This window comes from Salmo trutta, chromosome 12 (genome assembly GCF_901001165.1).
Source record: "Salmo trutta chromosome 12, fSalTru1.1, whole genome shotgun sequence".
Lineage (NCBI taxonomy): Eukaryota > Metazoa > Chordata > Actinopteri > Salmoniformes > Salmonidae > Salmo > Salmo trutta.
In genome coordinates, this window is record NC_042968.1 from 64,642,013 (window position 1) to 64,654,475 (window position 12,463).

The 12,463-nt window shown below is 47.1% G+C and overlaps 1 protein-coding gene across 13 annotated transcripts in view; it reads left to right on the forward strand.

Annotated features, from left to right (window-relative positions):
* The window catches only part of cacna1bb (calcium channel, voltage-dependent, N type, alpha 1B subunit, b), a 210,060-nt gene that overhangs the window by 146,117 nt on the left and 51,480 nt on the right, over positions 1–12,463 (forward strand). For 7 of the 13 annotated variants that reach the window (XM_029769132.1, XM_029769134.1, XM_029769133.1 and 4 more), the window contains 9 exons: positions 1–659; positions 729–928; positions 2,462–2,597; positions 2,801–2,930; positions 3,709–3,768; positions 4,091–4,197; positions 9,456–9,552; positions 10,457–10,617; positions 11,231–11,368. The exon at positions 1–659 is cut by the window's left edge and continues 76 nt beyond it. In XM_029769132.1, coding sequence (XP_029624992.1) covers positions 1–659; positions 729–928; positions 2,462–2,597; positions 2,801–2,930; positions 3,709–3,768; positions 4,091–4,197; positions 9,456–9,552; positions 10,457–10,617; positions 11,231–11,368 — 1,688 coding nt within the window. Of the gene's footprint in view, positions 660–728; positions 929–2,461; positions 2,598–2,800; positions 2,931–3,708; positions 3,769–4,090; positions 4,198–5,795; positions 5,808–9,455; positions 9,553–10,456; positions 10,618–11,230; positions 11,369–12,463 lie in introns of all 13 variants that reach the window. The other 6 variants (XM_029769130.1, XM_029769129.1, XM_029769138.1 and 3 more) reach the window with 1 other exon arrangement.

A 12,463-nucleotide genomic window follows, 5' to 3' on the forward strand; every position in this document is an offset into this window, starting at 1 on the left:
AGGGCCAGCTCCGAGGCTCTGTTCAACGAGCTGGACCCAGAGGAACGCCTGCGTGTCTCCTCCGCCCTCCACCTGCACCCCGACATGAAGACCCACAACGACCGCCCCCTAGTGGTGGAGCCAGGCAATGGGGACAAACCACCACCCCCCAAGGAGGACAGAGACGGAGCAGACCCCCAGCAAGAGGGGGGAGACCCCCACGGCCCACAGCCACGCAAGCACCACCGCCACCGGGAGAGGAATGGGGAGAACGGGGAGAGCAGGCATCACACCCACCACAGCCGCAGTAGGGACCACTACCACCCAGACGGGCCCCGGCCTAAAGAAGGAAAGGTGGAGAGGAGCCATAGTCGAGAGGGGGGCCAGGGCCACAGGCACCATCACCAGGCGGGGTCCCCGGAGGAAGGAGTGAACGGAGGGGGGGAGGAGAGGGAGCACCGCCACCACCACTCCCACAGACAGCCCCGAGAGGGGAACGGGGCCCTGGCTAACGGGGCCAGAGTGGAGAGGAAGGGCCGGGGGCACAAGGAGGGGAACGGAGAGGGGAACGGAGAGAGGAGGAGATACCGCTCCCGCATGGTCAGGGCCCAGTCAACTCTGGATGGAGAGGAGTGCAGAGAGAACGGAAAGAGAGATGGAGACAGGGACCAGGGACACAGGTGAGTGACCAGCGCATTCTCAATGTGCTTTAGTGACCTCTTTTTACTATTGTCATGTCATCACCACAGAGCTTCACTGGACGCTCAAGGGGAGAGCCTGGCCACCAGCCCTGTGCAGCCTCCTGCAGGTCTACAGGCTGGAGAGAAGCAAGAGGATGCAGACAACCAGAAGAACAGCCACAGAGCCAGCCAGGCAGGCCTCAACAGCAACACTGTCCACATCCCTGTCACCATCACCGCCCCGCCCAGAGAGACCACCATCATACCCAGTCAGTATCCCAGTCATTACCCCTGTCTGTACCCCAGTCAGTACCCCAGTCAGTACCCCAGTCTGTACCCCAGTCAGTATCCCAAGCATTACCTATGTCTGTACCTCAGTCAGTACCCCGGTCTGTACCCCAGTCTGTACCCCAGTCAGTATCCCAAGCATTACCTCTGTCTGTACCCCAGTCTGTACCCCAGTCTGTACCCCAGTCTGTACCCCAGTCAGTATCCCAGCCAGTACCCCAGTCTGTACCCCAGTCTGTATCCCAGTCAGTACCCCAGTCTGTATCCCAGTCTGTACCCCAGTCAGTACCCCAGTCTGTACCTCAGTCAGTATCCCAGTCTGTACCCCAGTCAGTATCCCAGCCAGTACCCCAGTCTGTACCCCAGTCTGTACCCCAGTCTGTACCCCAGTCTGTATCCCAGTCAGTACCCCAGTCTGTACCTCAGTCAGTATCCCAGTCTGTACCCCCGTCTGTACCCCAGTCAGTACCGCAGTCTGTACCCCAGTCAGTATCCCAGCCAGTACCCCAGTCTGTACCCCAGTCTGTACCCCAGTCTGTACCCCAGTCTGTACTCCAGTCTGTACCCCGTCTGTACCCCAGTCAGTACCCCAGTCTGTACCCAAGTCTGTACCCCAGTCTGTACCCCAGTCTGTACCCCAGTCAGTACCACAGTCTGGACCCCCGTCTGTACCCCAGTCAGTATCCCAGTCAGTATCCCAGTCAGTATCCCAGTCTGTACCCCAGTCTGTACCCCAGTCTGTACCCCAGTCTGTACCTCAGTCAGTATCCCAGTCTGTACCCCAGTCAGTACTCCAGTCTGTACCCCGTCTGTACCCCAGTCAGTATCCCAGTCTGTACCCCAGTCTGTACCCCAGTCAGTACTCCAGTCTGTACCCCGTCTGTACCCCAGTCAGTATCCCAGTCTGTACCACAGTCTGTACCCCCGTCTGTACCCCAGTCAGTACCCCAGTCAGTACCCCAGTCTGTACCTCAGTCAGTATCCCAGTCTGTACCCCAGTCTGTACCCCAGTCAGTACTCCAGTTTGTACCACAGTCTGTACCCCGTCTGTACCGCAGTCAGTATCCCAGTCTGTATCCCAGTCTGTACCCCAGTCTGTACTCCAGTCTGTACCCCAGTCTGTACCCCAGTCAGTACTCCAGTCTGTACCCCAGTCTGTACCCCAGTCAGTATCCACATCAGTACTCCAGTCAGTACCTCAGTCAGTACCTCAGTCAGTACCCCTGTCTGTACCTCAGCCTGTACCTCAGTCAGTACCTCAGTCTGTACCTCAGTCGGTACCTCAGTCGGTACCTCAGTCAGTACCCCAGTCAGTACCCCAGTCAGTACCCCTGTCTGTACCTCAGCCTGTACCTCAGTCTGTACCTCAGTCAGTACCTCAGTCAGTGCCACACTGTGTTATGCTCCTGTTAGGCATGGGCTGCAGGGGAAACACTTCAGTCAATATCTCTCTTTCTCTTTCTCTCTCTCTCTCTCTGTCTCTCTCTTTCTCCCTCTCTCTCTCTATCTGATAGTGAATAACATAGACTGTGAGAGCCTCCCCCAGAACGAGGAGAAGAAGAACTTAGAGGAGGATGAGGAGGAGCTGAAGAACGGCCCCAAACACATTCTACCCTACAGCTCCATGTTTGTGTTCGGGCAGACCAACCCGTAAGTGAGGCCCTGAGACTTCGAACCTGCTGGCTCTAATTGATCTTGCTCATATATGTGCAATGTAACAGTGCTAGTTCTACCTATAAAGGTAGTAATACTTTTTCTGCATTACTGTATTGAGTCCAACTCAGTGTTCTGTTAGCGTTTTGGGAGGGTATGTTGAGTGAAGTCAGCGAGATGACCTGTGCTTTGCTGTTCAGGGTGCGTCGGCTGTGCCACTACGTAGTGAACCTGCGTTACTTTGAGATGTGTATCCTGTCGGTCATCACCATGAGCAGCATAGCCCTGGCCGCTGAAGACCCTGTGCAGGCCAATGCACCCCGCAATAACGTGAGTCCTGCAAGTGCACACACACACACACACACACACACACACACACACACACACACACACACACACACAGGGCTGCTGGCTTTTTGGGTCCTGAGGAGCAGGAGCAGTCTCTACTAGCGCTAAAGGAATTTGGACTTAGATTGCCTCCTCAATCCCACAACCCCCTCTGGTCCTCATTCCGACTGACTGACTAACTGACTGACTAGCTGATTCATTAGGCCTGATTGAGCTGACAGAAGCTTCTAGAATTTCTGTTAATATCACCTGACAGTTAGACTGTGTGAGAGTGCACAGTATTTCTGTAAAGTATTTTTGAGTTCATTTGGGTCTTCAAAAAGACAGGCTTAACTTATTAGCATTCTAGTGAAGGGCTCAGCTGGAATAAACATGAGCTGAGTGCTGCTAAGGCTATTGCCTGCTTTTTTGATTTTGATTTATTAGGATTCTCATTAGTCATTGCCAATGGCGACAGCTAGTCTTACAAGGGTCTGACACGTAACGAAAAAGACATTACAGACCAAATATTTTACAATTTACATACATTTCAAAACATGAACGTGTCTATCAGTTCCACGTACATGCCAGTACATACACACAACAAGTAGGTCACACGGGGGAGAGGCGTTGTGCCGTGAGGTCTTGCTTTATTTGTTTTCTGAAACCAGGTTTGCTGGTCACTTGCGCATTTGTGTCTTGGGGAAGAGTAAAGAAGAGAGGCTGTGTGACTTCTGACAGAGGGTTCAATCGTTTCTCACCATCATATTTCCTCTTGCAGGTGCTCAAATATCTGGACTACGTCTTCACGGGAGTGTTCACCTTTGAGATGGTGATTAAGGTGAGAGGTCAATGTCATGCTGGGGAACGTGTTGCAAATGGACGTTGGACAGTTTCCTCAGTTTGAATAGCATACACAGAGGTACTCTCTTAGGTTGCAGCTCAAAATAACTGCACTGCAAAGCTGCCTCAAGTTGGAAGGGAGATATCTGGTTCCTTTTTAAGTACTACATCCAATATCAGGGCTCTTTACTGGAGTGGTAACGTTCATCCCTTGGACACTTATACTGTTTCAGAGGGTGAGATTGCCAACGGTTAGTACTATTAGTTTAATGTGGATCATCTTCCCCCATATATTCAGTTATCTTTAACTCTGTGTGTAGATGATAGACCTGGGACTGCTCCTCCATCCTGGTTCTTACTTCCGGGACCTGTGGAACATCCTGGACTTTATCGTGGTCAGTGGAGCTCTGGTGGCCTTCGCCTGCTCGTAAGTACACACTTTGACGTACTGTATGTTCCTCTGGCAGCTGTAGAAGGGCTTAAAGTGGCTACCTGTGATTCCGAAAACAACAACATCGGTCACGTCACTATTTGTTTTGGTAAACAGCTGAGGGACGGGGGCTGGAGAAATGTAACCTCTCTCAAATTCAAAGACGGGAACATGGATGCAAGGACTGTTTTAAAACTGTACAGTGTTTGTTTACAATTGGATTGTTTACAAGCAATCAAGTAAAACAAGTTGATGTTGTGGATTATGGTAGGGTAAGACAGTTGAACAAAGCTCATGAGACATTTATAAGTTATATTCTTCAAAAATGAATGGCTATATATCATTAATTTAAACGTCTAAAATGCATGGATCAACCCTGCTTTGCCCTTTTAAATTAATGACAGTATTATTACTGTTTCAAGGCCTGTTTCAGCCAACAGCACCTCTCCCCTACAGTGTGCCACTCGACAGATTCCCCCTCACAGTCACACACTGGCTCCCCCTGCTGGCGCACTTACACATCAAATCAAATCCAACTTTATTTGTCACATGTGCCAAATACAGCAAGTGTAGACCTTACCTTGAAATGCGTACTTACAAGCCCTTAACCAACAGTGCAGTTCAAGAAGAGTTAAGAAAATATTTACCAAATAAACTAAAGTAAAAAATTATAAAAAGTAACACAATAAAATAACAATAACGAGGCTATATACAGGGGGTACCGGTACTGAGTCAGTGTGCGGGGATACAGGTTAGTCGAGGTAATTTATACATGTAGGTAGGGGTGAAGTGACTATGCATAGATAATAAACAGCGAGTAGCAGCAGTGTACAAAACAAATGGAGGGGGGGTCAATGTAAATAGTCCGGTGGCCATTTGACTAACAAACATGCCTGTCTGAGTTAAACTCTCTCACTCAGGGCCCAAAAGATTCCCCCAAACATTCTCCAAAGCCAACCTCTCTGTACACCTCTCAGGGGCTCCAAACTCCATTGCCTGTGATTATTGTGTCTCTTCTCTTAGCCTATCATAACCCCCTCCTATCTGTGTACTAATACCGCGTGTGTGATTTGAGCAATGAGTGTGAGGTTGATCTGGGGAGGGGGGCGGGTTCCTCATAGTGCTAATGTACAGCTGTTCCTCTCTCCCTCCCTGGGGAACTGAGGCGGAAAGTCATCAGGTGCTTCTATGGCGAGTCACACACACACACACACACACACACACACACACACACACTCAAAGACAATAAAGGAAGGTGAAAAGCAGTCTCTTCAAGCATGCCGACCAGCCATCTGCGTCTCTGGAGTAAAAGGAAATGGTGTTTTCTCTGCCAGCTCATTCAATTGTTTTACACCCAGTGGTGTCACGATGGGGCTAACGTGTAATAACCTCTGAAGTAGCAAATTGTACCACATCGGTTTTGCTGTTGTTTTTCTTCTCTATCCTTCTAGCCTCTTCTCTCTTTTTCCCGGGCAGTAGCCTACTGTGTTTTGATGGGTTCCTCTGTGGTTTTCTGTGTCGCTGACTCTGTCTCTTTTCCCTTTCTTTCAAACTGTCCCTCTGTCTTTCTCTTTTGTGGCTTGGATTGCTTTCAGGAGCTTCATGGGGTAATGCCTTTGTGATTGCCTGCTTTCTTGCGTGTCCCTGTCTTTGGCGTCTTTCTTGCCTGTCTGTCTTGCCTGTCTGACTTGTCTGTCTGTCTTTCACTGCCTGTCCAGCGTATACTGTAGGTATGTAGCGTAGCATGACTGTAGCCAGCAGCCTCACTCTCATTGCTCAGTCCGTTTGCTTAACTAGCCTATATATCTATAGATTCACATTCATTATATTACTGTATATTCTTCGGTTTATTTGCATATGTTCATTGATTTACTCTCCCATTTAAAATTCGCACGGTCTCATCATTGAGAGGATATTTCTGCATGGAACAGTAGGTGCGTTTGAGATGTGTGTGTGTTTGTGTGTGGTCACTGTATGTGTGTGTGAATGGCTGTCTATATGTTCATATATCCAAGTGTGTGTGTGTGTGCGTGCGTGCGTGCCTGTGCATGGTAATTGTTGTCCCATAATGCTGGCTCAGTATGGTATATATGTGTTCCTCTCCTGGTACTGTGGAATGCTGGGTAGCTGATAGGGAGGTTATCTGGATGATATACTTTCTCTCCCTAGCCTCCATCTCTGAGCTGCTCACTTCCCTGGCAGACAGACAGAGAGATAGATGGTCCTCTCAGATGTGTCTTTTGTCGAAAATCATGTCTTCTCTTCCTTGATGCCATCTCACTGGAAAATCTCCTGTCAGAAAAAATTAAATAAAAATCCCAAATGGCACCCTATTCCCTATATAGTGCACTTATTTTGAAAAGGTCCCATATTGCTCTGGTCAAAGGTAGTGCACTATGTATGGTTTAATTTAGGACGTACCCTAAGTCTTCTTGTCAGAAACAGAAGATAGACAACCAAAACCCCCTAAAGCTGTCATTTTCAGATCAGTCTATGCTAGGTTTCTTCTCTTTTTTGCTCTTGACTTGACTCTTGAGTTAAATGCTTCCGTTTGCTTGTCATTATTTGTCTCTTACTGATGTGTTTCAATGTTCAGTATTACATCTTAAGGCTAACTAGCTCCAGCCACTAAATCTCCTCCTCTCTTCAACAGTGTTATTAATACTGTCTTAAAGTGGCTTAAAGTGTTTATTTCTCTTTGTGTTTCTGTATATTTCTGCCTTTTTCTTTGTCTTCATGAAGCAGCCATAATTTCTTCTGTGCTTTCCGTTTGTTCTATGTGGTTTTGTGACGTGTTTGTGTGTGTTCTGTTTATTATTGTTTCTCTTCATCAGATCGCAACAAAGCGTGGCCAGGTGGGGACCAACACTCTCTCTTATTGACCCCTGACCCCAAAGCCCCATCCTCCCAAAACGTTCCCTATCAACCTCCCCCATCACGTTCCAATGCTCTCACTCTCTGTCCTGCACTGGGCAGGATACCCCCCCCCCCCTTACCCTCTCAGTGAACCAAGACTCTTCCCAATAGCTTTCAGAAGACAATCACTAATCATATTAAACCCTGTCTCTTGATGCCATTGTGTGCCATCATGCAAAAGTAAAGAACGGTTAAACAATACCAACGTACCCAAGAATTACAGTAAATCAATCAATATTAACAAACAGTGTCATCAGAAAGTCACATTTCACATACAAACATCCTTACCTCATCAGCATCATCATAAATAGCGAAAGAGTTAGTGAGAAGGGCAGATCAGGGAGGGAGAATTTTGTTTCCTCTTCTTGTTTGGCCTTGGGTGGAAACAACAGAAAGAGCAGAAGGTTGGGAATAATACCCACTGAGAGGCCGATGATTAAGGAAACAGATACCCCCATCCGTAAACAGGAACTGCTGCGCGCTCTCTTTCGGAAAGGGGCAGCTGAGAACGCTGTAGTCACGGTGACCGAGGATAATCAGGGATGATCTGAGCTACTTTGATGTGAACACACACATCCTTTCAGCCCACGGCTCTTCTGAACGCTATTAGGGTACGGTTCACTCGCCATCTAGACGTGTTGAGACCCTGGACTGACGCTGGTGGGGGTTGACTTACCAGATTGCATGCCAGGGTAACCAGGTCTTCAGAGCATGACTGTTGCATGCCAGTGTGTTAGACCTAAAGCTCCCATTGGATAAGAAAAAGTCAACACGCCCAATCTGTGTGGAACCATGCTTCTGTTTTTTTCTCTCTTTACTGAGGTATATTGTGTCCACGGAATACATATAGACTAAGTCATTATTGCCTCGGTCCTCACTTGAGATATGTGCATGTACTGTATAGCTCCAGCTGATCTGCCAATCTTCCCACTGATGTCAGTGTGTGATTTATTCAAAGGTGTGTACTCTAGTTCAGTATGTATCTCAAGTCATGATTCCAAACTGTACAGTGGAATAGATTGCACGGCGAGAGGGCGGAAAGAGGGCGCCAGCAGAGTCATGGACAGGTTACAAATTTCTACAGAGTCCTTCTTTTGAGCCTCTCAGTCCTCTTTGACCACCCCCCCCCATATAGATGGTCAAAGAGGACTTTTCTGATTTCTGCCGGTGTGAGCAGAGAGAGAGGAGGGGGAAAGGGAATTAGGGGGGAGATGGACCCTGGAGAGCTCTCTACAGATGAGCGCCGAGCCCCAGGGCTTATCAACCTGCTGAGGAGATGTGACTGGACTCACACACACCAACAAACACGCTCACACACACGCTCTCACACACGCATACACACACAAGGAAGGCCACACATAGAAGCACGTAAACATAAAGCTCACGTAAATACTTAATAACATCTCTGGTTTTCCCTCCTGAGTTTTTCCTGAATGTGGTTCTTTTCAAGACTCACTGTACAGAATCAATGTACAGAATGTACGTTGAGACTATGGACATTATGTATTGATATTTGTTGCTTAGCCTACTGCATACATTTTTACTAAACGGTACATTTTAAATAGTGTGTAGGACGATTAGTACACAGTATGTAGTTTTAGTAAGTAGTAAAGACAGATTTCGGACACGGCCAATGTGTCGGTAGATTACTGTATTGACTCCACATTCACTGTCATTGACCAGTGTTCTTATGGCTCCCGAGGACAGTACGGTATATTGTCGCTAACAGGTTCTAAATCATTGCTGTTTAACCCGCCACTGTGGCAAGCACAGCTCCAATGGCTAGGACAACACTGGTTCCTGCAAAGAAGCGTGTCCCTGATCAGGACTTGTTTCTTTGTGTCTTTTTCTACAACTGTGTATGTGTGTGTTATTCCACAGAAATACCAGTGGATAGTGGATCGTAGTCCTTCGTCCTATTATGTGATTGTTCCCTGTACAGAAACCCTTTGAATTGCTCTTGAAATGTGATTTACTGTCCTACCCTGTGTTGCTAGGTACAGTATGTTTCTGTAGAATAAGCCATCTACTCACATGCATGTATTTTACTAACTCTACTGTGCTCTTCTGTACTCCACTAACCACTGAGTAGACCTCACTACAACCTGCGGGGATGGAAGGACATTTGATACATATGTGCCTTAAAGAGAATGAGTGAAGAGAGAGATATTACTAAGTATTGTGTGTGTGTGTGTGTGTGTGTGTGTGTGCGTGCGTGCGCGTGTGTGTGTGCGCTTGCTGTGTGTGCGACAGAACAGAAGGTAAGGTAGTGGTGAGAGCCTGTGGTCCACAGCAGAATGTTCTTCTTCGTTCACTAACTGTGGTCTTGCTCTGTGCAGAGGAACTAAAGGCAAGGACATCAACACCATCAAGTCCCTCAGGGTGCTGCGAGTCCTGAGGCCCCTGAAGACCATTAAACGACTGCCCAAGCTCAAGGTGACTACATCTGCCACCCGTCAACTCCTCTCTGACACAGCAGAGAAGCCGCTTCCATGACCGGTTGACACGTTGCACACACCCACAAACACGCACGCGAACGCTGCAGCGGCAGACAGTGGATTCCCGAACTCGCAAGTGATTGTATGAGAGATAAGCTAATGGGAGAGGATGGCGTGATGTAATGACTGATATCCCCAGTGTCTATCTTCATATACCAGTTTTTCATCCTCCACCCGGCGACTGTTTTTATGTGACAAATGAGAAAAATGCAAATCCGTCTCTCTCATCAGGACCACAGCTCCAGCTCTGATATTGTCTGAACCAGTCTAGACCAAAGTAATTGATTTGTGGAAAGGTAGTTGATCAGACAAAGGTCATGGATCGGACCAAAGACAGCAGCAAATCCTATGAATTGAATTGATGGGTGATTGAGATGATTGAGATTGATCAGGGTTGGCAGGGAGATAAGCCCACTACTCGCTAGCTCTGGTCCAGGGCATTACATGCTGCTTGCTGATGCTGAAGGCTCAGTGCTGAAGGCTCAGCATCAGCAAGCTGCACATAATGCCCTGGACCAGAGCTAACCACTCTCATACAGTTAGATGCTTGGACAGTGGCATTTGTGACAGGTTGGTGGAAATACCTTACGTCGCAGAGCAGCTCTGTGAGTTACTGTCTTATTCATCCCCAGCTGATGCATATTCATTGGGCAGATTGCATACCTGCCATGACATCAAACCGCAAACCGAGTCATCAAACCGCAAACTGATCAACAGAGCGCTGTGAAGAGACTGTGTGTGCATGCTTGTGTGTGTGTGTGTGCGTATGTGTGTGCGGCCGGGTGTTTAAATGCATGTCAATGTGAGTTTGAGTGATTGTGTGTGTTTGTCTTCCCCTCCAGGCTGTGTTTGACTGCGTGGTCAACTCTCTGAAGAACGTGCTCAACATCCTCATTGTCTACATGCTCTTCATGTTCATCTTCGCTGTCATCGCTGTGCAGCTGTTCAAGGGCAAGTTCTTCTACTGCACCGACGAGTCTAAAGGTCTGGAGAAGGACTGCAGGTACATTACACACACTCTTAACCCTTACTAAATAAATACAGTACCAGTCAAAAGTTTGGACATAACTACTCATTCCAGGTGTTTCTTGATTTGTACTATTTTCTACATTGTAGAATAATAGTGAAGACATCAAAACTATAAAATAACACATGGAATCATGTAGTACAAAGAAATTCAAGGCACACCTGTTAATTGAAATGCATTCCAGGTGACTACCTCATGAAGCTGGTTGAGAGAATGCCAAGCGTGTGCAAAGCTGTCATCAAGGCGAATGGTGGCTACTTTGAAGAATCTCAACTATAAAGTATATTTAGATTTGTTTAACACTTTTTTGGTTACTACATGATTCCACATGTGTGATTTCATAGTTTTGATGTCTTCACTATTATTCTACAGTGTAGAAAATAGTAAAAATAAAGAAAAACCCTTGAATGAGTAGGTGTGTCCAAACTTTTGAATGGTACTGTAGCTTGAGCCAATTTACCTACAGTATACTAATACAATATTGTGCTACTCTCTCTTTTTTGCTTTCTCTCTCTCTCTTCTCTCTTTCTCCTTTCTCTCGCTTACTTTTTCTCTCCCTCCCTCCCTCCCTCTCTCCGTTGTTCATCAGGGGTAAGTTTCTGGACTATGACCGTGATGACGTGGCTGCCCAGGATCGTGAGTGGAGAAAGTACGAGTTCCATTATGATAACGTGCTGTGGGCCTTCCTCACCCTCTTCACCGTCTCCACCGGGGAGGGCTGGCCAATGTGAGTAGCCCACACCTCACACCAGCCAATAAGCTGCGGAGAGTGGCTCAGGCCAGCCAATTACTGGAAAGAACCCAGTCACATAAATCACAGGCTAGCCAATCACCTACACATCACCTGCTCACATAACCACAGGGTAGCCGGTCAGCTTCCCGGGCAGACGAGAGGGTTCGAACGGGGTCCATCAACCCCTATTGCACGTACAGAGTGTCCTTTACAAGACGAGCATCCCAATTGACATCCATTTCAGAGGCCAAAGTGCCAATGATATGGGGGAAATGAATGCTCTCAGGGGGATGCTAGGTGGGGTGAGCTTCAGTGGGAGGTGTGTGTAAATATGTGTGTGTGTATATGTGTGTATTTCTGATTGTGTGCATGCTTGCATTGCGTTAATGTTCAGGAGGAGACAGCGCTAGTCAGAGCTACAGTATGTCCCTCATCATTAGCCTGATTTATATGGCATGTAGAATCTTCACGGTGTTGGAGTGTCTTATGCGCTCTCCTCAGTTAGTCAGTCATTATTCATCGCTCTCTCTCCCCCCTCTGTCGTTCTCTCTTTCTCTTTCCATATCATTCATCCCAAGTAATAATGCAGGGCTACGTGGTATGAGTTATGTAAAATGAGTTAACTAGCTGTTAGATGAATCCTTAAATCATAATGGCTCTATTCCCTGTAACCCAGCGACTAGGGCTTGAGAAGGAACAGCACATCTCTTCACTGTAAACCCCGTTACTCAAAACCTTTGTGGAAACCCGTTGCACTACAATATCAGAGTACAGATACAGACATTTTCTAACTCAATATGTTTTAGTTTCATAATAAATGTATCTTCTAAACTTCTTATTTTTTGGTGCTGTAAGTGTAACGGGCGGCGTAAGGATTGGACCAAGGTGCAGCGGGAACGTGTATACTCATCTTCTTTATTAAATCAAAAGAAGGAAAAACAAACAAATCACGTATACAAAACAAAGAACGACACTAAACAGTCCTGTCAGGTGTACAGACACAAAACAGTAAACAACTACCCACAAATCCCATAGAAAAACACCCCTCTTAAATAGGACCTTCAATTAGAAGCAACTAGGAGCAGCTGC